Source organism: Trachymyrmex cornetzi, unplaced genomic scaffold, assembly GCF_001594075.2.
Source record: "Trachymyrmex cornetzi isolate Tcor2-1 unplaced genomic scaffold, Tcor1.1 scaffold65, whole genome shotgun sequence".
In the NCBI taxonomy this organism is placed as follows: Eukaryota; Metazoa; Arthropoda; class Insecta; order Hymenoptera; family Formicidae; genus Trachymyrmex; species Trachymyrmex cornetzi.
Genome location: NW_017299970.1, coordinates 766,158 through 789,830, shown reverse-complemented (window position 1 = coordinate 789,830; position 23,673 = coordinate 766,158). Strand labels below are relative to the sequence as shown.

The window sequence follows — 23,673 nt, the reverse complement described above, 5'->3', positions numbered from 1 at the left end:
TTTTCACTCCTATCTGTCTCACGAAGCCCTCTTCCTCTGATCACCTCGTAGCGCTGATTCCAATTAAGCGTCTTGAATCTTCTCGGAGGAACAGAATCGATCGCAAGACGACATTAACTCATCAGAGTCGGTTCACGTACACGAATTGACGATTCTACCGTGGCACGGAATTAAACGTCTCGATTAGATTCCTTTCCTCTACGATCATTGCACTCTGGATCTCAATTGATCGATCGAAGAGCGAAGTGTCAAGAACAGAATGGTATTTTAGCATTAAGCGCATTACTGTTTAAAGAAAGCTGCAAATTTTATTCCTACTCTTTAATTTTCAGTATTAACATTACACGTAATATTTTTTGCTTGAAAGATAAATCATTTTGGATTCATCTAGACGATTATAATGTGATAAGTGATGTCCATAGCCAGTCGTAAGCAAGATCATAAACGCTTTTCTTCGATGATATTTACTCGATCACGGTCTGCTGATAAGATTATCTGCTGTTATTACTCCACCATATAGAATGCTCATAAACTTTCTCGTGTGAGAAATAAATCGTATAAAATGAAACTGTATGTAGTATTAGTTTCATGATAAAATAAATTTTTCAAAAAAATTATGACTGATCTAAATTGTTTTTTTTATTAAAAGTTCTATATATTATATGTTCCTTACTTATATATATCTTTTTGTTAAGAAATTATCATTATTATACATATATTATTCTAACATGGTTTCAAAAGAAATAACAAGAAAAAAAGTTGTCATAAAAAAGAAAAATTAAACAGAAAGGATATAAGAGAAAAAAATAAGAAAGAAAACTATACAAAAAATCAATTAAAAAAGGTTGATAGAAAAAATTTAAAAATATCACGTTAAAAAAGTAACTGAACACAAGTGAGTGAAAAAGGCCATATTCGGTCAAAGTGAGTCTTGGTACCTAATAATATTTTTATATAAATTGTTACGATTTTATTTATGATATTACATAATCCAGCTCCAGCTACAACTATGTCAAAAACAAATAATTGGCGTACAGTTTGCTTCAACTGAAAATTATCAAAGTTCATATAAAAGTATTATAGACATTAAGACTCGTTTTGACCGTTTTCACTTATTTATGTTAAACCTTATTCCATCCATTTTCGCTTAATATTAAAAAAACACAATGCGGCGATGGCTATTTCAAGTTAAAAAAAATCTTTCGTTCGTGAATTTTTTATATGCGGTATGGATTGCTGTTAGACACGTAAAAAAAAAGAACGTTTAAATACATCCTAACTCAGAGGGATGATGAAACTTTCATTCGTTGTAAAAATATAATGCCATCAAAATGATTGACAATCATAAAAAATATTTCAATATATTATGAACAAAACACTTCAGATTTTGTTTGCTTTACAGTGTCATGTTTTATAATCATATGCATACATATATGTATACATGAACACAGATCTATAATTTTCTTTAAACCAGGGCACATATTATGGAAGTGTTCGAAATAGATTCTAAATAGAATTATTCTGCTTTTCCCTAAACAATACAATAAAAATCTAAGGAATAATTGAACATTTCGATTGGAATCCATTCCAAATAGTTAAATGTATAATATTATACGTACTCAAGTGCGAGTTACTATTATGTTGTTTACCACAAATATTTTCAAGCTTATATATCGTTTAATTTTTTCTATTCTATATGCATTATCAACGCTTTGTAAACAAAGAAATATTTCAATTACATTCTTTATTTTAAATTTTTGTTTAAATACCTATTCTTTGTTCCAAAGATCTAAAGCTTATATATATATATATAATAATAAAATAATAATAAAATAACCTTTAACGTGACATTATTGTGACAATTTTCCACAGGTACAAAGCAGCTTATGAAGGAGAGAGCAAAGGCGATGAATAGAAGAGACGCAAGATGTATCCCGTAGGGCATAGGAGTAAATGTTTGTGGTTTCCAATAGGATGATGTTTACTCTAGAACAACGCCTAAGGCGCGAAGGGTAGACTGAGAATTAGGGCAACGATGCAGGACACGTTGAGCAATTGCAAACCAACTAATTTCCTGCGATTCCTGAGAATCTCCGTTTATTATTATGACAAGAATTATTCTTTCGAAACAAAAAAATAAATAATAAAAACCGATGCATCAAGACCTTTATAATTGATATGATCTTTCGTGGAAATATAATCGATAGTCTCTTGTCTAATCTAAAAATTTACCCAGATAAAAATAGGCCAAGATCTGATTTGACTGGATATAATCTTTTTCACTCAATTTGTGCTAAAAATTTCCATATACGGTAAAAGTTCAAATGTGATATTCTTTCGCAAAGTACTTTCATATTTCGCTGCAAAATGTACACGATAATGGACGCCATATATTAAATAACTCTGACGAAATGATCGAGAGAATGCGATTTCGCAGTCTGATTCTGGATTGCATACATGCACAGCACATTTGCCTCTTACTTGTCGACGAAATTGTTCAGAGACCACGATATCGCTCTCAAGCGGTTCCGAACCGGATAAGGAGCTTCGGTTTTCCGCAACATTTACATTCGATTAGAGTAACTCGCCGTGGTCTCTCCCAGGCATCCTACATTTTCCCGTATGTCTTCCGCCAGTCTCGTGATCTAGCAAAAGCACGGTCGCGACGACTTGCTTACCTGAAGAAGCAGCGAGGGTGACTCCTCTTATTGCAATCCCTCGATTGGAAACGAAATGGAAGATATCGAAATAGCTGCCTCCTTCCCCATCCCTCTTTTCCTCCATGCCTGTTTGCGAACGTGCAGCTGGGAAAAATGCAAATCGACCGACCCGAGGGACGTATTGCCCGCAGATCGTATTCCGCCCTTCTCAAATTTGAAATGTTGGGGAGGACTTGGTCCCTGCGATAAAGTGGAACCTCTCTATTTAAACTCATGATAGAGGAAAAATCGGAAGCGTGACAGATAATACTTGATGTCCTCTCAAGAAAGTAATCCGCTAAAGGATTAATCATGATTCGGAGATATGTTACGACGTATCGAAGGGTAGATTCCTTTCTAGATCGGCATAGTTATATCGTTGTACCACTTTGACGTAGCAGCCATATCGGGTTTCGCGCTTCGAGAATTAGCCCAATTCCCGAGCGAGTCGCATTCCTTTGGATTTCCAGCTCCAGCATCAGCGAAATTTCATTGTTACGCCGCGCCGAGTTAGCAGAAGCCAGATTTGGCGTACAAAGCGGTTAATCCCAGACGTTGAATGCGAGTCGTGAGTTCGCCATGCGCGTCGATGCGACTAATAACTTTGTCCAGTCGGCTACCAGTCCCTAGAAAGCTGGATTAAACTCGGGTTTTGAATTATATCGCAGAGACGTAAGCGGCCGGCTGCGCGAATGAGAGAAAGCGGGCCACCGGACGCGTTTTCCACGCTGCTTTGGAACAATGAGCCGCGAAAAAGTAATGAAACACCCCCAACGCGACTACCCCGGTGTTCCGGAGCTAAAGCAGCATTATCTTTTTCGTGAGAGAACAGGAAACGACCCCCTCGCGGACGACTATTCTTTTCAGCAACACGAGAGCCCGGGACTCTTCTTTAGGATTTATCGCAGAAGGAAGAGCTGCCGGGAATTATGAAAACTTGACTGGCTAGCGGCAAAGGATTCTCCGGGTTGCGCCGCTGTTTTTGAAAAATTTATCGCGCAGCGCGTCTCTCGCGCTTAACTAGTGTTTGCAGTATAAAATCAATTTCTTCATATTATCACAAGATGTAATTTTTATTATAATAATTTTAGAACGTTTTCTTCAAATAATAAAATGATTACATCGAGAAGTGTAGATGCGATGCAAAATAGATTCAGAGCTTGTCGACGTCCTAGAATGTTTGATATAACCAAGCGCGAGATAGAAGACACGCCTATGCGTTTTCCATACACGCTCGGCAGAGCGTGTGCGTGTTTTCTCGTGGAGTGCACGAGGGCGAATTCAATAACGCGGGCGGAAAATGGAGAAGAGTCTTTCGAGACTCTCGGCTTTGAAAAGAATTTCGTACATACAATAAATAATATAACGCAGCGACGAAATACCTTTAGATAGGACAACCGACCAAAAGAGCAGAGGTGGTTCTGTCGCGACGAGAGAACCACTTCGACGTAAAAAAGAGGGACGATGATATAACTTTTATGCCCGAAAAATTGCTTGACATTTCTCGACGAACAACCACTGTCTCTACGATATCGTGAACAGAATTCTGTAGGATCGTGCAAACGTTCTAATTTAAACTCGCTTGATTTTCATAGCTTGAAGTTGAAATGACAAATTTTCCGAGTTTGTCGGGCTGGAAAACACGAGCACGGCTAAGCAGGTCGTTAGGTCGAACGGATGCTATCGCATTGGAGTATGTTAATGTACATTTTCCTATGTATTATATAGCTCAAAAAAAGAAGATATATGCTCAGAGATTACTATACTATTCAACGTTTGAGGATTATGCGAGACATAATCCTAAAAAATAATATTTGATTTTACATTGAGATATTCATATTTCCTGATAAAAATAAAAATACACAAGCGTGTTGTTTACTGTATTTTCGTTTGCGAACAATTGCGACTTCGGACAATGTGTTAGTGCCGTGCAGATTTTTATACGATAATTCCCCTGGCCGCCCTGGCAGCGTAACTTTCGATGAACCGGCTTTGACGTGGTTATGACTCTACTCTGTACGATCACTATAATTACACGACGTCGTGGCGGCTATTAATGGCTATCTTATTGCCGCATCTAATTGCACCTGCGGACGGCCGCAGGCGGTTTTCGTGGGTCCTCTCCAAGAAAAGAGTTGTGGACAATTCGCGTTTGCGCGTAAAACGACCGAGTTATAGCCTCGAGTTTGTGAACCTCATTTTTATCTTCGCCCCAAAAAATATACCTATTTACTACATATTATTTTTATGCGCGACCGCCACAAACTTCATTCCGTTGGACTTTTGTTGGAATTTTCACGAGTTTTCATGCACACTATATAATTACCGCATTCCTCCGAAAAATTATTGTAAAAAAGACTCTATTCGAGGATTCTCTCTTTTATATATCGTAGCGAGCTGTTCGCAACAACCGTAGCATCTTTTGTAAAATAGGAATTTCAATCTAATATGTAGTTGTAAGAATTCTCACTACATCAAATATGTTGTGTATGGTCACGTATATTTTCGAGACGAAGTACTAAACTTAAACAGCTTTCTCGTGTTGATTTCTCTGAACTTTTTCCACGAAATGCGCGATTTACAATTCTAATTCTTAAAAAGAATAAAGAAACAAGAAGTAAAAAAGAATTCAGAATAAATCGAAGGTTTTATTTAAGGCAAATGGGTCTAGATGGTACTGTCTTTTCTTTCCGTATTTCAGCAGTAAAAAAAAATACGCTCAATATCAATATGATCAGAAATATTCATGTATATCTGATACTAAAAAAATTACCGTAAAAACAATTTCATAGCTAAGCTGACAATAATAGAGCTAAATCTGAAGTTTAATCCTAAAGTATTAAAAGATAATAGAAAAAGATTTCTAATCTGCACCTTCCTCTCTCAGTAGATCCTTCATCTTTTTCACGGTGTTTCTTTCTTTCTTATATACGGCTTATATATTTTTCGAGAAGATCCACACGGAAAGAGAGAGAGAGAGAGAGAGAGAGAGAGAGAGAGAGAGAGAGAGAGAGAGAGAGAGAGAAACGGTGGGACATGGACAAGAAATAGGGTGGCAAAAGATATTAAGCTTCCGACGTTCGATCGCATTTCAGATTGCGCAGGGCTCGAATTCCACACGGGATTGAATGGGATCCCATTCACTATACTGCCGTATGGAAGCGGGGGAGTTGCGGGTATATATTTCGCCTTTTCCGTTGGCGGTTAATCCGCTTACGCGGAAAAATTTCGATACGCCGCGCGCTTTGAATATATACTTACACAGGTACGTAGCTGTGTGTATAAGTGCGTATGTTTAAATGTACACGTGTGTGTATGTATACATATATATAAGTCGTAATCTCTTTTTCGGCGAGCGGGCAGATCCGCAAACTGGTATAGGTGGATATACGTATGCATGTGTATGTGTGTGTGTAGATATACAGAGGCCGACTGTGGTCGCAAACGTCGTAGACGTATTTACTTGCGGCAGGGAAAAGTTGGTTCAACCGAACCGGCTACAAAGGTTTCCCGCTCGGTGCTGGATTCTGGATATATTTGGAGTTCCGGTGCGGATTTGTGGATGGCTTGAATTCACCGCGAGCGAACAGCAGGCAAGATGATTGAACGTTTACCGAAGAGAAGAGATAAAGGATATGTGTCAAATTTATTCAAGAATAAATAAATATACTGAAAAATTAAATTTATTTTTGAAAAAGGAAAAATGTGTGTGACGAAGAGATACAGAGAGAGAGAGAGAGAGAGAGATGAATAGAGACAAATCTCTCTATTCCTTTTATAAATTTATTTGAAAAATAATTTTTTCCAAATATCATTCGTAACAATAATCTAGCTATCGATATATTCAACAGTGCCAAGATCCGATCTTTATTAGTATGGAAACAGAAAACAGACATGCACGCTTATAAATTTAGCAATGAAAGAGCTTTTTCAAGATAGACGTAAATGGACGTTATTCCCGATACTTACGCCATATTAGATAGCAAGGTATAAATGGACCGAACATTACCGTCAGGATCACGTAATCTTTATGTGGTGAAAAGCGAGCGTTCTGAACGCTGAGCCGCGATCGGCAAGAGCACGATTATATGCGGCGATAAACTAAATCGGCCGGAACACGTGCGAACGTTTTATCAAATTGATTCACGGCCTAGTAATGTCAGTGATCGGCGATAGGCGCTCGTGTTCCGGGAACGATTGTGTGTGAAAATCACCATGTTGTTCATCGCGCGCGCCACTCGACGATATACGCGTTGAAAGGCGCTTGGAGAACCGTTAAGTGCTGCAAAATATTCTGCGATCAACCGATAACTCGCGATGACAATAAAAAATTATCCGATTTAAGGGGGGAGGAAACAAACCTTCGCGTTGTATATAAAAATTTTTAATCCAATTTGACTGATTAATGTTCCGGTTTCTGGCCCCATTAAAAAATTTGAGACACACTATATTTTCTCCTGTTCATCGCACAATTAACAGACAGAAAATAAACGTGAACGAACAGGGAAAAAAATGCAATGAAGAGTAATTCGAGCCAAAGTTTGATATTGTTCAACGTTTATTAGAAAGTCTTATAACAAATCTTGATAAAATTTTCATCACTTTTTCAGTATAGTTAAAAACGCTATACAAATTTTTCTCTACAAAATTTTATGATAAAAATTAAAAACCTTTTGACAAAAAACCAGTTATAGGTACAAGAAACATCCGGTCGCGGGACGATAATTGAGTGAGCACAATCGCGGCGGTCTTTTCGCGACGACGAATGCACTGTGTGTGTGAGTGATCGTGTGCACGAGGAATTGGCGGTATTCTCCACGCGTCAGCGAGACGGCAAGCACAGCGTCATAACCGGCTTAAAATCGCCGGTTGAGCACAAAGGCAACGCACGACAATGATGCCGGGCGCAGTCCAGCACCGCGGACATCAGGCTGACAATACCCGGATTATCTTCGGCACGACAAAGCCGCCTCGTAAAGCCAACCCGGACAGGTCAGGCATGCGTCCGTTCGATCGCCAGTACGAGTAGCGTAGTCATCGGCACGTGTACGATAACGCGGTAGTTTCATTCCCATTTGCCGGTACAAGCAAACGCAAGAGTGGCGTCGTTATTACGTTCTAATTTCTTCCCGAAAGAGAGGAAGAATCTCTCGTAAAGAACGGCTCTCTCTACGATCCGCACAGTATTGTATCCGTATTACGGATATAAAAGACCTTTAATTGAAAGGTTTGATCAGGATTTGTACTCCTTGTGTACTCCTGTCTTCCTGTATCGAGCACGTTGTTTCTTTGGCTCTTGACGTTTTATTTCCAAAGACGTCTGAAGAACAAACGTTCAAACTATACATGAAAAGCGGAACGTAACTTATAAAATATAATCTTCGAGAGGAGTGCATTACTGGAATAATGCAAATCATGTCAGCAGAAATAACGAAAGATGTGTTAGAATAGACATCGCCCGTAGAAGACATTATCCCGATCGCTTGTACTTCCGCAACGCTTTTGTACGAAGGCGACGCACGAAAAGGCTATGACTTTCATTTGCATGATTTATTAGTGAATATCGATTGTAAATCCGCTGATGCTAGAGATAGTATAAAGAGAATTGTCCGACGATTATTCATATTCCTATTGTCTAGACGCTTGCCAAAGACACAGCTTCCCTACTGATTGTAAGTAGACGATGGTAAGAAGAACGCGTGCTATCACGTTCCTTTTAATCGGGGAATGAAACTTCCGAGTCGAGTGGCGTGCTGATGCACACGATATCGAAACACAGCACACGATATCGCTTTGAATTTTGGATATATCGCCTTCCCGCAGTATTGCTGCTTTGTGAACGGTAAAATAATAACTACCAATTTGTCCGATGATCGAGATAGTCTCATATGCCATTCGTGCTACCTTTTTTTTCTATATATCATGTTCATTTCGCATTTTTGAATATTGCAACATTTGAATACCCAATTCTTTGCTGTACGAATTTCTCTTTAGAGAATTATTTCCAAAAATTATATTAACAAACGGTTATAGAAAAATCTTTATCAAAATTAGAATTATTCACTTTCTCCTTTTTATAATCGACTTTATAATATCTAATTTTTATTTTTTTTTATATTATAACGTTTGGATACTCAATTTTTTGCTACACAAATGTCTCTTGACAAAATTATTTTTAAAAATTACATTGGTAAAAAGACGTTATTAATTTTTATCAAAATTAGAATTATCAACTTTCTTCTTTTATAACAATCGACTTCAGTATCTAATTTATTATTTCAAAAACGATTTAGAGGAATTATTGTAAAGAGTTATTCAATCAATAAATATGGAATATGAAATAAAGTAAAATGCTAACAGTAACAGTGAATAAAAAACGCAAAAAAATTTATTAAGATTATCTATTAAACAACTACGAGAATTAACTCGACCAAAGCCTTCGTCGCTCTCATATCTTGGCTCCTCGTGCTTCTTTCTTGACGTGTATGTTTGCCGACTAACAATGAGAGTTGGTCTGAGAGTTCTTCACAGTTTCTCGTCTGGATGCGTCTCATGTAAGTGCAAGTTTCCATGCACATGCCAGATCGGACAACGACTTTCAGTAACGTCGACACGATTTCCGTGATTCAGACGAGTCGTCGTGTCGAAAATCAGCTTATATTTCGAGAGTACTTATTGTTCGAATCTAAAATAGAGAGAGTTCCTCCAGTAACTCATTCGCTCCAAGCATTTAATTTCCATCCTATCACAAAATCCGCTGTATATGTATACGAAGAAAATAATTACAAGAAAAATAATTATATACACACACATTTCAAGATATTTCGAAAATAGGTCCGTAGAAATCGTAAAAACCTTACAGACTGTTCAACAAACAGATTTCAGAATTGACGGGAAACAGGGAAGATCTTTTACGACTTTCGAGTAGAAATTCAAAGATTCGTTCCGACTGTAGCTATATCTAGGTACGGTAGCAGAAGCAATTACCAGAAGATTACTGCAATTGCGAGTGAACGGCGCACCTATACTTCCGAGGACATTGATATTCAACTAGGAACACGCCGCTGTAATTTCCCGTGGCTATCTCCGTTCGCCACTTCTTAGACGATTTCCATTGCTTTACTGATTTGGTTCCACTGTTCGAATTTCATAGCTGATAATTAGTAATAATCAATAATCAAAGAGAGAGGAATAATGCATAATGAATGGAAAATAGCATCGCAACAGATTAATCATTATTTTTCGCCAGTTTGCAACAGAAATAAATTAATTTTATGCAAATGTCACTAATTGTTCGACTTGTTTGATTGATGTATGTTTCGATGTACAGAATAAGCAATTAGCGAGATAAAATTGGTATTATTTAATATTTGCAATAAAAAATTTAACATAAAAAATTTTGCATAACGGTGAAAGATATTAATAATAAATATAAAAGTTTGCATTCTGCAAATATTCACGTAATTAAATACTTTCAGAAATTTCATTATTTATTCTTGATCGTGATGAAATTGTATACCGCGTATTGTAAAGGAATAAAATGTTTAATATATTCTAATAAAGAAGAATAAACGTTTACTAATTTCTTATCATCAAGAAGCGGTTTACAATATTTTTCTCGTAAACGATGTTGACCATCAAGAACAGGAGTTTCGCACGAATCGATATGCAATCGACCTTTTGAGTGTAAATCACGACAAAACGTTTTGCTGACAAGGAAACACGGTGCGCGCAAGTATCGTTTGTATACGAGTCGCCTCATCTGCGATAAAAATGTATTAGAGAATCTTATATTCAAGACCAAACCCTTCTCGGTGAAGATAAAGCTGAGCACAATGCTTCCTGGTACTTGATCTGCATGCCGAGCAGAATAACGTGCCTCTTGCCACCCTCGATTGTACGTCACCTACTGCTGTTTCAAAATCCACTTTCCCCTTAAACAAACCCGATCACTGTGTTATCTAATACAGAATACATTTAACAGGATTTACGAAAGACTACGGCTCATATACACGTATCCAATCGCTATTTTTGACCGATCAAATAACAATTGCGACGTTATCATTTTTTATTTGTTTCAAGAATCTAAGAATCTAAGACGCGAAAATAACGTTATAGTTCGCATATACTTTTCGTCTGATTCGCGTGATGGATGACAGGCCGAATAAGCCTCTTGGTGGTTTAAGCCGTCGTTTAGTTGAACCCCAGTGTTCTTCCTTGATACATCGTCCTCTCGGTAAACCGAAGACGCTACGAAACACGATCGTGAAACACTGTTACGTGGTACGTACGTTATGTGAGGGAAAGACTGTCCGGGCGACGGTAGCAATGACACACGACTGCTCGTAAAACATCGCGGGAAAGCGCCTTAAGGTACCGGACGTAGATACACGTACGCGGTTTATGCTTCAGATTCTAGCCTCGTCTGGCCACAGCTCGGTTATCTGCAGCTCGCGTTGCGAACTAAAACCCTCTGTGTTTTCCGTCGCTGCAAAAATCCAGCGATCACACGGTTTTGGAGCAGTGCGAAAATGTATCACCGATAAATTCTCGTGAATTTAAGTCGCTTTCTTTTTTAAGAAGCTTACCTATATACGGTCTTTTCCTATTTTTGCATAGAAAATATTAACGAAGAAGGTTACAAATTGTATCAATTGTATCACCTCTTTCATTATATCGATGTTATTTAAATTTGCTTCCTTTATCTTTCGTTGTTTCGCAATATTTATTTTCTCATTATTAATCAGAAGAAAGTTTATAACCACATATTTTGAAGGAAGTGTGCAGATAGGGAGATACAATATAAAATATAAATACTATATTGCTCACTATAAATTACTGACTATACAAGTTAATAATATATTAAAACAAATTGAAATCTGCTAATTGTTTTGCACTCGCCCACAAGTTGAACCTAAATAAGATTAATTATAACTATGTCTACTAATATTATTCAGCTTGAACACGGAGAAAATTTTATATTAAGTTTTAATACAATTTTAAATTACACTTTACTATGTCTTGTATTTTCAATGGACTCTCCAAACATGATTCCGACTTAACTTTTACTATGGTAATACTAATTTTTATTACATAAATAAAGTAATTATTTTGTCAAGTCATATTCTAACATGAAAACAGTTAATTTTTACTATGGTACGCAAACAAAATTTGCTAGGTATATTTGATTTTGTAATAAAAAATTTTTACTATGAAAAAGTATAAAAAATACGTTATATTATTGTTTTTAAAAAAATAACTATAGCATTTAAATTTATAATTTACATGAAGACCGCAGCTACTACCACATTATAGTAATTTTAAATATAAAATTTTCTCCGTGAACAAAAAGTTACTTTTGTTTTCCACGAGATTAATTATTTTAATTTGCATGATATTAATTTTTTTTGTATTTAGAAAAAGATATTACAATCTTATTTTAGACTTATAAGTCTATATTTTTATAATATTACTTCAATTTATTGTAAATCTCATACAACATATCGTAAAATAGTGAAATCATGTTTATATTATCCCACGAATGAGTTCATTAAAATTAGGAATTTTCAACCGTATTAAACACAAACAAAACAATATCTGGTCATTTTATAATCAAACATCATCAAATGTTGGAAGAGCGTGATATCCCTAGCGATATAGATGTTATCATTTTATGCAAAGCTGAGGCTCAGGACCGAATGTAGTTTCAACTTCGAAATAGAATTTCATGAAGTTTCAAGCGATCGCGGGCGAACATCATTTCCTGTCCCGAGCTTTCTCAGCAACGATTCTACGGTCGATGATGGACTTTTGTTCGCGTGATTTCGGCCCGTAAAGGTGAACGTTTTCCTTTCGCGCATTGGACTTAAAATTTCACGAGGCACGTGACGCTGAAAAGAGCACCGAGATCGTTACTTCTAATTCGTAGAAAGCAACGACGTTTGAATTTTGCGAAAATTAGATTATAACATATTTCATGTAAATATTCTCAAATTAATAATTTTTAATAATAATTTTTTCAACACAATATTCACATATTTCACTTCTCATTATATAATAATCTTTTTTATTTAAAGATATAGCTGTATAAAAATATCGCATATATACACACATATATATATATATATATCATTCTATCAGTGTTACAACTATTAAAAAAATGTTTTGCCCTACATTTACCTTTACAATTAAACCTTTTTATAATTATAATTATATTTTACAAAATATAGAAATACATTTCTAAAAATTATCGAAATACAGTTACAATAAATTTTCATTAAATTAACGACAGGATAAGCGATTATTATAAACACTATCATAGAAAAAAGATAATAGCGTCATTAAAAGAAAACAATACAACAAAGTTACTCCACTTCATCGTCATATTTAGAACACTGCAACTTTGTTACCTGTCGGTTAACTTGCGACTTTATGGCAAACAGCATCATCACGGTCCACGAAACTTTCAGAGTGTTGTTCCTAAAGTCGATTCCGACGTTACCTCCGGCTTCGTATACGTTTCACAAAAATTGCAAATTATTGCCACCGCAGGCGCCGCACAGGCGGAGAAAAGAGCAAGGAGGAAAAGAGGTCTCTCGGAAAATCCAGTTCGTTTTTATCACCCTGTCAGGCTCTTAAGCAGAACTGATGCGAGGAACGACATTTTCGTTAGCGGCCAAAAGTAGAGTTGATCTCGTCGTTGAGCAATGTCAGGATAAATCGTTAAGTTTGATTTTCTTGTTTTAGTAAAAGATTTGTTATTTCTTCTGCTTCACTTGTACTTTTAATCTCCATTTCAATGTAGTATTTATATTTCTTTTTGTTTAAAAATATTAAAAAATATGTTGCGCTTTATTCCCGAGGCGATTGCGTCAGAATATCGAATTTATCATTTTTAAAATGCATCCAATTGCATTTTAAAAGATAGAACATACATAACAATCAAAGAAAAACAGAAAATACAGCGAAGAATTCATTTCGAAATACGTTTCTAATTACTAATGGAGATAAGCTACGGAGTGCAAAGAAATGTCACGCAGAATAACAGAAGACGGCAGACGATAAAGATTTAATTTAATTTAAAACAAAAACTCTCTCTCTCTCTCTTTCTTTCTCTCTCGATCCAGGATAACGTCCTTTCTGTTTCGAAGATAAACCGGTCAACCTTTATCTCCCGCTCCTTAGTTCCAAAGTGCGAACCGGTATCCTTCCATTACTTTCTTTTCCCGCCGCTGTCAGTGGATTCCTAGGACTTGATAAAGTTCTAGATACTTTCTTTTTCTCACAGAGACCACCTCGTTCCACGATTACTCGCAGCGGCTGGAGATCGCTCCTTCAATTTTGTCAGAAAGTCGTGAACCTCTGCTGGCAACCCAGATTTAATCAACGTTCTGTCCTCCAGCTCGTATAAATTTTCTAATGACATCGAAGAGTTTGAGTTCCTCATCGGAAGTGACAGACTGCCGACGCATAATTGCATGAGATGCTTCTCTTTAAACTTCGACATCTCGTGAACAATGAATAATTTTGTAAAGATTTAATGACATAGCTCGTTATTGACAAATTGTATGGAACGATGAATTTTACGATTGTAAAATCATGTACAATGCAAAAGAATAGCGCTATGGGCGGAGAACCGGCAGATGTAATCGCAATTTATTAGCCCCGCGCGAAACATGTGTCAAAAAGAAGCCTGCGATTACAGGGATTGCGCTACAAATGGTCGCAAATACGATTTATTAAGCCGGACAAAGAGTCCCAAGGAAAAAAACACGCATAAACAGCAGTTACGCTTTAAGCGACGCGACTGTGTCGCAATGTTGCGATAAAAAGTACCGCTTACAGCAGCGTTTGAAAAATTTAATGCAAATGGAGTTGCGCTTTATTGCGTCGGGCGAGACAGAAACCGCCTAAATTTTTCGAAACTGTGGCGATCTACGTTCCCTAGACAAAGAATAGCGTTGGTCGAGATATAAAAGTAATTGCTGTTTAATGACTTCGTGTCGCGGGAAACACATAAAGAATCTCATGAAAAACAACAAGATACCACTTCATAACACAGCATAGAACAGCGGACAGTGATGACCACGAGGAATGTTCATGAAACACATAAAACTCACGCGACGCGTGTCTGTTACGTCACATTTTTATTTTACCAGTAGATTTGCTATTCTTTTATATTTTTGTCGCTGCATCGAATTCATATTATTTCAGTATTAATATTATGCGAATATCTGAAACTACAAATATTCGCACGATTTTTTAATACTTTTTTAAAGTGCTGTGATATGAAAAAATAATAAAACTATTTTTTGTTATGGATGTTAACATATATTTGAGCTTAACATATATTTACAAAAGCAATATTTGATGTTTGATATCGAAAAAGGTACTATCGAAGACAAACATTCCCTAATATTTTATTTTGTCTCTAATTCAACACTTTCACTTTTCAAAACAAATTCTGTTGGTTTCACAATATGTTACCTAATGAGATTTTTTTTATCGTTCGTATTGAACACAAAGATGTGCTAAGAATTCACTTAGCACTCTGCAAAAGTCAATACTTTTTACACTTGAACTGCGATATATATTTATAATATGGTGACTATAGAACGATCTGAATCAGTACAAATGTCGTCTTGAATCGAGAGTGCTAAACGTTCTCGCTCGACTGCATTTTCCACTGTTAAGCTCCTCAGGGCGATAGATCGAAGAGAAGTCTAAAGTGCTTCACCGTCGACGCAAAAAGCGCCATTGGCGCGACGTTATCGCGTAGGGACCACCTAGTTTTTATTCCTCTCCATTACACGAGGACCTTCCTGAATGGGCCACGAGAGAGGACGCACGACAGGTCATTACGCATTCATGAAGATTATATGCAGTTCAGGCACGTCGCGCGTGGGAAATTGGGCCGAGATTGTCCTTATCGTCATAAATCATGTTTGATATCATCGACTTTTCATTCTCAATCACTGTTGATCATGAAATCTTTCAAATCGTCAGATTTCTTACTTCGGCAGAAATATGAAATTTTTTTTTCAATATCTATAAACACTCAAAGATAAACTAATTATACGTATAATATAAATGTATGTTCTTCAAGTTTTTAATTAATATATAAAGCTATAATAATAAAAAAGATTATAAGCTGCTGCAATATAAATACGGCGTTTTGTCGCTGCAAGATTTGCGACCAATATTTTGCTGTGAATTGAGTTTCGCGAAGACGAGTACTGACGAAAATGGCTACAGAGTAAAAAGAAGCAAGGATAACGTAACGACCGCTTTGCGTGCTTGCAATAATCAACACGAAGCGAGCCGAATAAGAGCGTGGTTGAAGAAAAGAGGGTAATGAGTTAGGATTGGGGATGAAATTAAAAAGAGAAAAACCATCGGAGTTTAGCGTGATTCTTTATTGCGCTTGCTTTTGATACTACGAGATTGAAATCATACCAACAGAAAGAGTGGTATCTGAAAAATCCATCTATGAATTACTGTCAAATAACAAACGAGTAAAAGTTAGTCCAATACGAATACAAGCACGGAAAAAAATAGATTTGCTGATTCAGCAAAGCTATAGCTTGCTACGCGAATTCAACATCTGATCATTCATAATTAAGAAAATTTGGTGGTTCAACAAAGAACTTATGTCTGTAGGCAGTCATCAGTATGCTATATAACAAACTCATCTTTATGGTAATATTATCATTGCTATTGCAACAAATTAGTTCAGTTGAAATAACTAATTTAATATGTGTTTGCAATACATATTTTAATCTACATAGCATGCTGAACGCGGGTCTCAGTTGCAAAATTATAGACAGTGTGACTTGCGTAACACACATTTTTTCGGCTGTAAGACGCAAAACGCAGAACGAGAAAATTTAATTTCAGTGCATCCTGTGTTTATGTCCAGAGCCTATATGTGACGTATAATTAGGTTAGATTAGGTTCTAACCTTGCAACCGCATTCTGCGTACTATGAAGATCCAGCTTAATACGTTTAAATAACACTTTAAATAAAAATTGTATATACGTTTATTGTTGTATTATTCAATGATTCAAGAATTGCATTTTTTTATTGTATTAAAATAAAAACCATGTATTTATCAGAATTTGTTGTCTTAATTAACTCTTGAATTGTTAGAGCAACTAATTCTTTGCTACAATGAAGATTGCTAATGTAATAAATTTCTTCATTATAGCAGCAAAAGTATGCGCTATCTTAGTTAGCATGTTTTGTTACAAATGTTGACCTTTATAATAGATTCATTTTTTTTTTTCAGAAAGTTATCTTTGTTGTATTAACAAATTTGCTATGCTATTAGAACAAATATGATTAGTTACAATCTTTAAGCTACACAAATTTGCTACTTTAACATAGAAAACTGGCTGTGCCTATATTACGGCTGTAGATGTGCTAAATCAATGAAGTTTTTAGCTGTTTTAGCAAATCTTTTTTTTCCGTGAGATTGAATTCATCACTGTCAAATTCGATTGGCGACCATAATGTAATTTATGACGATTTATACGACGCAAAAACAATATGATTAAAATCGAAAACGTGTCAGTTCTATTGAGAAACTTTAATATCTACGTATATATATTATATGCGATAGCAGATACATCTATCAACCGGAAACTGGAAACAATCTTTATCCTCATCGCCTCGAAATCTCGACGAAAGGTAATGAATCAGGATTCCTCGCATTTTAATAACCTCGACAGCACCGCCATCATATTTCACTTGCGTACGCGCCTAAGTCATTGCGCTACCCGCAAAACGTCACGCGAACCGCCGGGACGAACCGTAATTTCCATCAACTGCGGTAAGTGGTCCGAGCAATAATCACGTGAGAACGCAATTTTACGGTCCGTCATACTGGCAAGGCTTGCAGTTAAATTTCTATTGCTCTCTAGCCGCTCCGTCCCGACGGCCGCAGAGTCATTATTTCGACGCATCAGTTAATTTTACGGCACGACCGAAATGTATCTGATCAAAGAATGCGTCGCGTCGTCACTTACGGCAATGCGAAATTGTTTGCGGTAATGCGCAGTCACACAATACCGTCAAATACATCATCGCTGCAAATTGAACTTCAGTAATCTCAACATTCAAGTCTCGATCTATAAATTACGTAAATTTTTCAAAAGTAACAGAAAGAGAAGACGTAATATGCGCAGATGTGCCTATTTTATAACATGCTAATACGCTTCCTTTATGAAAGAGAAGCAGCATTATATTCCATACTAAAATAAAATCTATAAATTCCATTCAAATTACATACACAGTCGAACTTCTATAAAAGTAACTTATCGGGACCGACCGACCTCCGTAAAAATAAACAAATGCGCATGCGCGAGCATATGTGCTCGATTACCATATGGGAGGTTAAGACACGACTTTTACGGAGATTAAAACAAAACGGAAGTTAACTTTACGGAGGTTCGACTGTATAAATACAGGAATTATTACAATATTGATGTACTTGTAAAAATATATATTATATGTTGTAATCTATGTTCATTAAATGATCATCATTCATCAACCAATATTTGCTTATCCAATTCGTCGTTTTTCTCGGAAGAAGCACATTCATCAAACGGTACGTCCACATTTTGTGCTTTCGGTGTGTAACATTTCTTGTCTAAATATATCTGAATTTCCTGCAAGGTTTTGTTCTTGGTTTCAGGAAGAATGAAGTATAAGACACTGCTCCCGATGAACGTCACAATACCGTAAACGGCGAATGTACCTTCAAGCTGCATAAATTCCATCATAAGCGGCATCATCTTGATTACTATGAACATGCACGTGTAATTGAAGCCGGATGCTAACCCGGAACCAAACTCACAATACTTTCTCGGGAACAATTCACCGCAAAGCATCCAGGGCAGAGTAGTCAATCCCAATGACACCAGAATTATGTAAATAACGAGTAAAATCACAAAACTCCAAGGTTTTCCAATGTCAAATGTCAAGCACACACTTAAAGATAACATTACGATAGCAGTGCCATAACAGGATACAAACGTCACAGTGCGTCTGCGGCATGTTTTCAGAAGAACACACATGAGAATAGCAAATATCAGACGAATTGTGTCGATGATAAGCATTACCAGATAAGGCGCGCGCGAGACACTCACCAACATCCCGACGCAGTAGAAAGTCATTACGTTAGAACCCGAGAACTGCATAATAAAGAAGTACAGACAGATGATGCTGAGAGGTTTCAGAAAATATCGCGAGGTCCACATCTTTTGTTGTGATTGCAATAACGATCGTTTCTTGATTTTCTTTCCTGATATTTCCGCGAGTCTAATGGTTTCCAGGAGGGAGAATTCCTCGAGTGATTCTTTGCCACGGAGGTATATCCAGGAGCGCTTCGCCTCCTCAAATTTGCCTTTACGAAGTAGCCACAATGGACTCTCTTGCGAGTAGACAGAGACTATCCAACAGATTACAGGTAACACGCCACAGATATACGCGGTGGTTCGCCAATGCAGCCAAGTTCCCATCGCGTGACACGCCAATATACCGACCGAAAGGGTCAAGTTGCCTGCCCCCAGTAGAACGCCACGTAGCAGAGGGTCGCTCGTTTCACTCACGTAGATCGAATATATGGGCGCCAAGACTCCGACACAGTATCCAGAGAGAAAACTGCCTGCTATTAAAACTTCTACGCTGTTGGCGAAACCGATAATCAGCCAGCCTATAAGATAAACAGGAAATATTAGCATCACCGATGTCTTTCTACCAAGTTTTTCCGCCATGAATCCACCGGTAAAACATCCTGGAGCTATTGGTAGAAGTGTAGATGCTGCGATCCATGACTCTTGATTGATACTGAGCACTCCGAAATGATCCGCATCCGCAGATTCGAATAAAGATTTGGTATTATTGATCGAAGTTGTATCCAGTTGCGGAAGAAGTATCGCGCTGTAGCCAAACGACATACCGGTTACGCAGATTCCGATCAATTGTCCCGAAATTGTTAACAATTGTCTGAGATACAACTTGAATTTGGTATCTGGTATATCATGGTCATTCATCTTCATTACGGTACAACAATATCGATTGTAAAAAAAATTCAGAGATATTGATAAAAAATAACGTAACTATTCACTATTTGTAATATGTGTATACACTTATCTACGCTGGAATTTTGTCCGTTATCTTTTCATCTTCCAAATAAATTTCTTCAAATTCAAATTGGCTGAAATGCACGTACTACGAACGTTCGATAAAATGAGACTGTCATTAGTACAAACGTTGGTAAGATACAATTAAATAAAAATTGCTCGATAAATGACTATCTATGTAAGCAATATTGGATTATCTCCATAAAGTTGTTAAAAAATATACACAAGCTTTAGGCCACAACTGATTATATTTTATCTCTTCCACTCTTTATCGAGTAACCACTGTTAATCGTGAAACGGATTAATTTTAACGTACAATAAATGAAATAACAAAATACCGACAAATAAGGATAATCCGTGCAGTCGTGCAATTACATAAACAACATCGATTGCTAAAAAATTGCGTCCACAGGTGTCAAATGTTGTAACTAAATAATCATTTGTTAGAAAAAAATCGATTAATTATTCAGTTACGGAGCCGTTGTACCTTTCAGCTCTTATAAAAAAATACAAAATATAAACCCTTCAATTTCACGGTTGTTTTCCTTGAAGAGGGAAACCACTATGTGTCAGTCATATAATGTTGCATCCTTTTACAAACTAACAAGATGTAATCTTCAAAATGATTTGAATACCATTGAGACTCTTTTCAAAGGCTTTAATGCTCGAAGCTACTCAGATAATACCTACCAGTATATTCTCGATAATATTAATAAAAAAAATGATGGAAAAGAAGAGCAAGATAAACAAGCTATCAAGATGTAGCGTTACATAAAATTCAAAACAATGTTATTTTTTAAACTTATCCGAAAAATGTCGAAAATGCAAATTTAAAATTTGCAGGACAAATATGCATTAATTATCATAGTGTGTGTAATAAAATCGCAGCGATAACTCGAATATTAAAAAATAAATAAAAAATAAAACCGAGTATATCTCCGCTTATCGATTAAATGTGCAATTTTGTCTTTTTCTTTTTTTCTTATCACATAGCAATTAAGAAAATCCGCAATCTATGTGATATTATATAAATCCAATCCTATGTCTATATTATTTCACAAAAGTAAATTCGAGTGTCTCGTGTCGAAATAATTAAAGTCAGTCCACCGTTCTGGCGTGTAGAAAATTAGACGCACCACATGCGTGACGTACATACGTCCTCGTATGAAAATGAAACTGAAATCTCCATACATCTCTCTCCGCGTGCAAAATAATTTTCCCGCAGCGCCTCGGAATACGCGTGGTATTTTAACTAGCTGAAAAGGGATTTAAACGATCCGGGATAGCGGCCACGAGAATTTGAGAGCCGTGAATTTAATACGCACCCCTCGTCGAGCGACGGGGTGTTTCGTATTTTGGACGGCTGCCAAATGCGATTTTCGCGTTATTTATCTTTCGCGAGCGAGGATACGCGCGTCCACGCGAGGATGAGGGTCGAACTCGTACGCATCGATGTGCCACAATGCATCGTGTGCTTGTTCCGGCGATTAAAAACTAACGACTCCGCTAGCAGTAATGCCAAGCGAGAGATATTTAACACGCTTTCGGTGTTTCAGTAATTAAACGCTTTTTTTACCGTTCTTGCTGCTAATTTCCACCATCAATTTCAAGTAATTCTCATTCGTACAAAATGTAAATACTATTTTCTTTTCTTTACAAAAATTACCGTATAATAAAAAAACTGCATAGAGTAAGGAAAGTCTTTTTATATGTATTTTCAACATGTTTTTGTCTTTAACTTGTTAAAACCTGTGCTAAAAAAACTAAAGAAATTACTTCTACGAGTGATCTAATTTTCTTGGAAGTGAAGAAAAGAAATCTTTTTCCTATTGACTTCATTTGAGACTTTACCCGTAAGTTTCGCGTATTTCAGGACCGGTCGATAGTTAAAATTCTCACAACGCGAAGGCAATCAGTAAACCAATAGAAATCAAGAGCTTGAACGGGCAAATAGTGAACCTGGCAAATTTCCGCCAATTCTATTACTAGATTTCTAACTCTTTGATATACGGTAAATATTCTGTCGTAATGTACCTGTTCATCTACTTCGACTCACGTCGCGTACGAGTTACGCCTTTTAATGTCGAGGACTCTCAAAAGTCTCGTTACCCCCACGAGCCTCCACTTCGACGTCAGAGGAAGAACTTGTTTAACGGCGAATGCTTTTACGAGAATATCCATTGAGATCCAAGAAGCTAGTGGGTGCATTTTGATGAACTCAAGAAAGAATGAAAGTCAGAATATAATTTCATGAAAGCAAAGCGTAATAGTTGATAAAAATGACGAGAAGGTCAACGCCAAATTAGTATAAAATATAACATAAATTTTCAATCGTATCTCGAAAACGTCATTTTAATATTTCGAGACACAAACATATATGTCGTATTTAAACGTTTCTATAAAATGAACGAGAAATTGCGGGACGATGCAATATCGTCAGCATAATTTCTAGATGGATACAATGTTTACGAAGGCTTCTCCTTAGAGAGCGCCGAAATTTGGCGGAAAATTTATAAGCGCAATCTCGGAAGAAATTTCTGAAAGACCTCAGGTAATTCTAAGGTTTAATATAAGTTTCACTCGTCGTCTCTTTTCAGCCTCGTGTACAAGAGAGAGACTTATTTAATGGTGGATGCTCTTATGAGAGTGCATGTCGAGTACTAGGAAGGCCAGGGTCGTCGTAGATGAATGTTGACGAGCTCTTGAAATGATGCAAAGAGGAGACTTTTCGAAAACAGGAAACTTTTCGCAACGGTAAAATCTCTGTGAAGTATTTTGTGCTATTATTTACGCACGGTACGATTATTATAATGATACTATTATATATACATATATAATAATATAACAATTATAATATTATGTATGTAATAATATAAGATTCACTGACCGGCGCGGCGGTATTCATATCGCGATTCTTATATTTAAGATTGTCTTAAGTAGTCTTAAGATGTCATAAACCAAACAGCCTTAGCATTTAAGATATTATTTAAGATTGTCTTAAAATAAGAATTAACTATAAATACCCCCCGGCCATTAAATTATTAAGTTCTTCTTAATTCACATGAACAGAAAATTTCAATTTAAAATACGAGAGAAAATGGATAATTTAAATAATTTATATAATAATAATATTTTTGCATTCGTTTTGCAAATTTGTGACGTGCATAATTAATTAGAAGAATATTATTTGCTTTTAATTAATTTGAATTATTATCATACAGAATGTGTTATTTTAACATTAATATATTTATCTATCATTAGTGGAACATCTGTCCGTTTCGAAACATTTTGTTCGTATAGCACACTTGACGACTAAAAGCTTCGAGAAAGTCGCTTCACCCCCGTCGAACGCGGATAGGCCAGCTCGCGTAGAGAGATTGATGCGTTTTCCGGAGTAGAGAAAAAACAACTCGCGTGGGATGCATTTGTTCGGGGTTTTAGGTGAAGAAAAAAAGGCCTCTTCCGTTGGAACGACCGAGAGGAAAGTTTCCACACAAAAGGGGTAGTCGGAAGGGAGCAAATGATGAAGGTCGCGAAAGCAAGTAGGTATAGTATCTCTCCTTGGGAATACTAAGACTCAATGTAACAAGCGAAAAAAAGGCTTCTAGATCAATTTAATGGTCAAACATTGTACTTTTGGTAAGTTCTTACTTGAATGCTTTTTTATGGTAACCATGCGATGTGGAAATCTGTAAAAACTAGTTAATCAATTAAGGAATACAAACACGGAATTCAACTTTTCATCGGTCCAGTTGAACTTTGAAAGCATAATCGATTTATTATTTAATTGTAAATTCTGATAAATAAACACAAAAACTTCAAGAACAAG

At 36.5% G+C, this 23,673-nt stretch overlaps 2 protein-coding genes across 3 annotated transcripts in view; both read right to left on the bottom strand.

Annotated features, from left to right (window-relative positions):
• The window catches only part of LOC108767122 (mannosyl-oligosaccharide 1,2-alpha-mannosidase IB), a 396,105-nt gene that overhangs the window by 215,790 nt on the left and 156,642 nt on the right, over positions 1 to 23,673 (bottom strand). The gene's annotated exons all lie outside the window — the stretch shown is intronic.
• Positions 18,030 to 19,835, bottom strand: LOC108767121 (facilitated trehalose transporter Tret1). Its single transcript, XM_018516841.1, has one exon. It carries the CDS (start codon positions 19,758 to 19,760, stop codon positions 18,240 to 18,242), a length of 1,521 nt encoding a protein of 506 aa, XP_018372343.1. The 5' UTR covers positions 19,761 to 19,835; the 3' UTR covers positions 18,030 to 18,239.

What these genes read in the sequence shown, in the direction of transcription:
- LOC108767121 (XM_018516841.1), bottom strand. Translation starts at nt 19,760, where the DNA reads ATGAAGATGAATGACCATGATATACCAGATACCAAATTCAAGTTGTAT.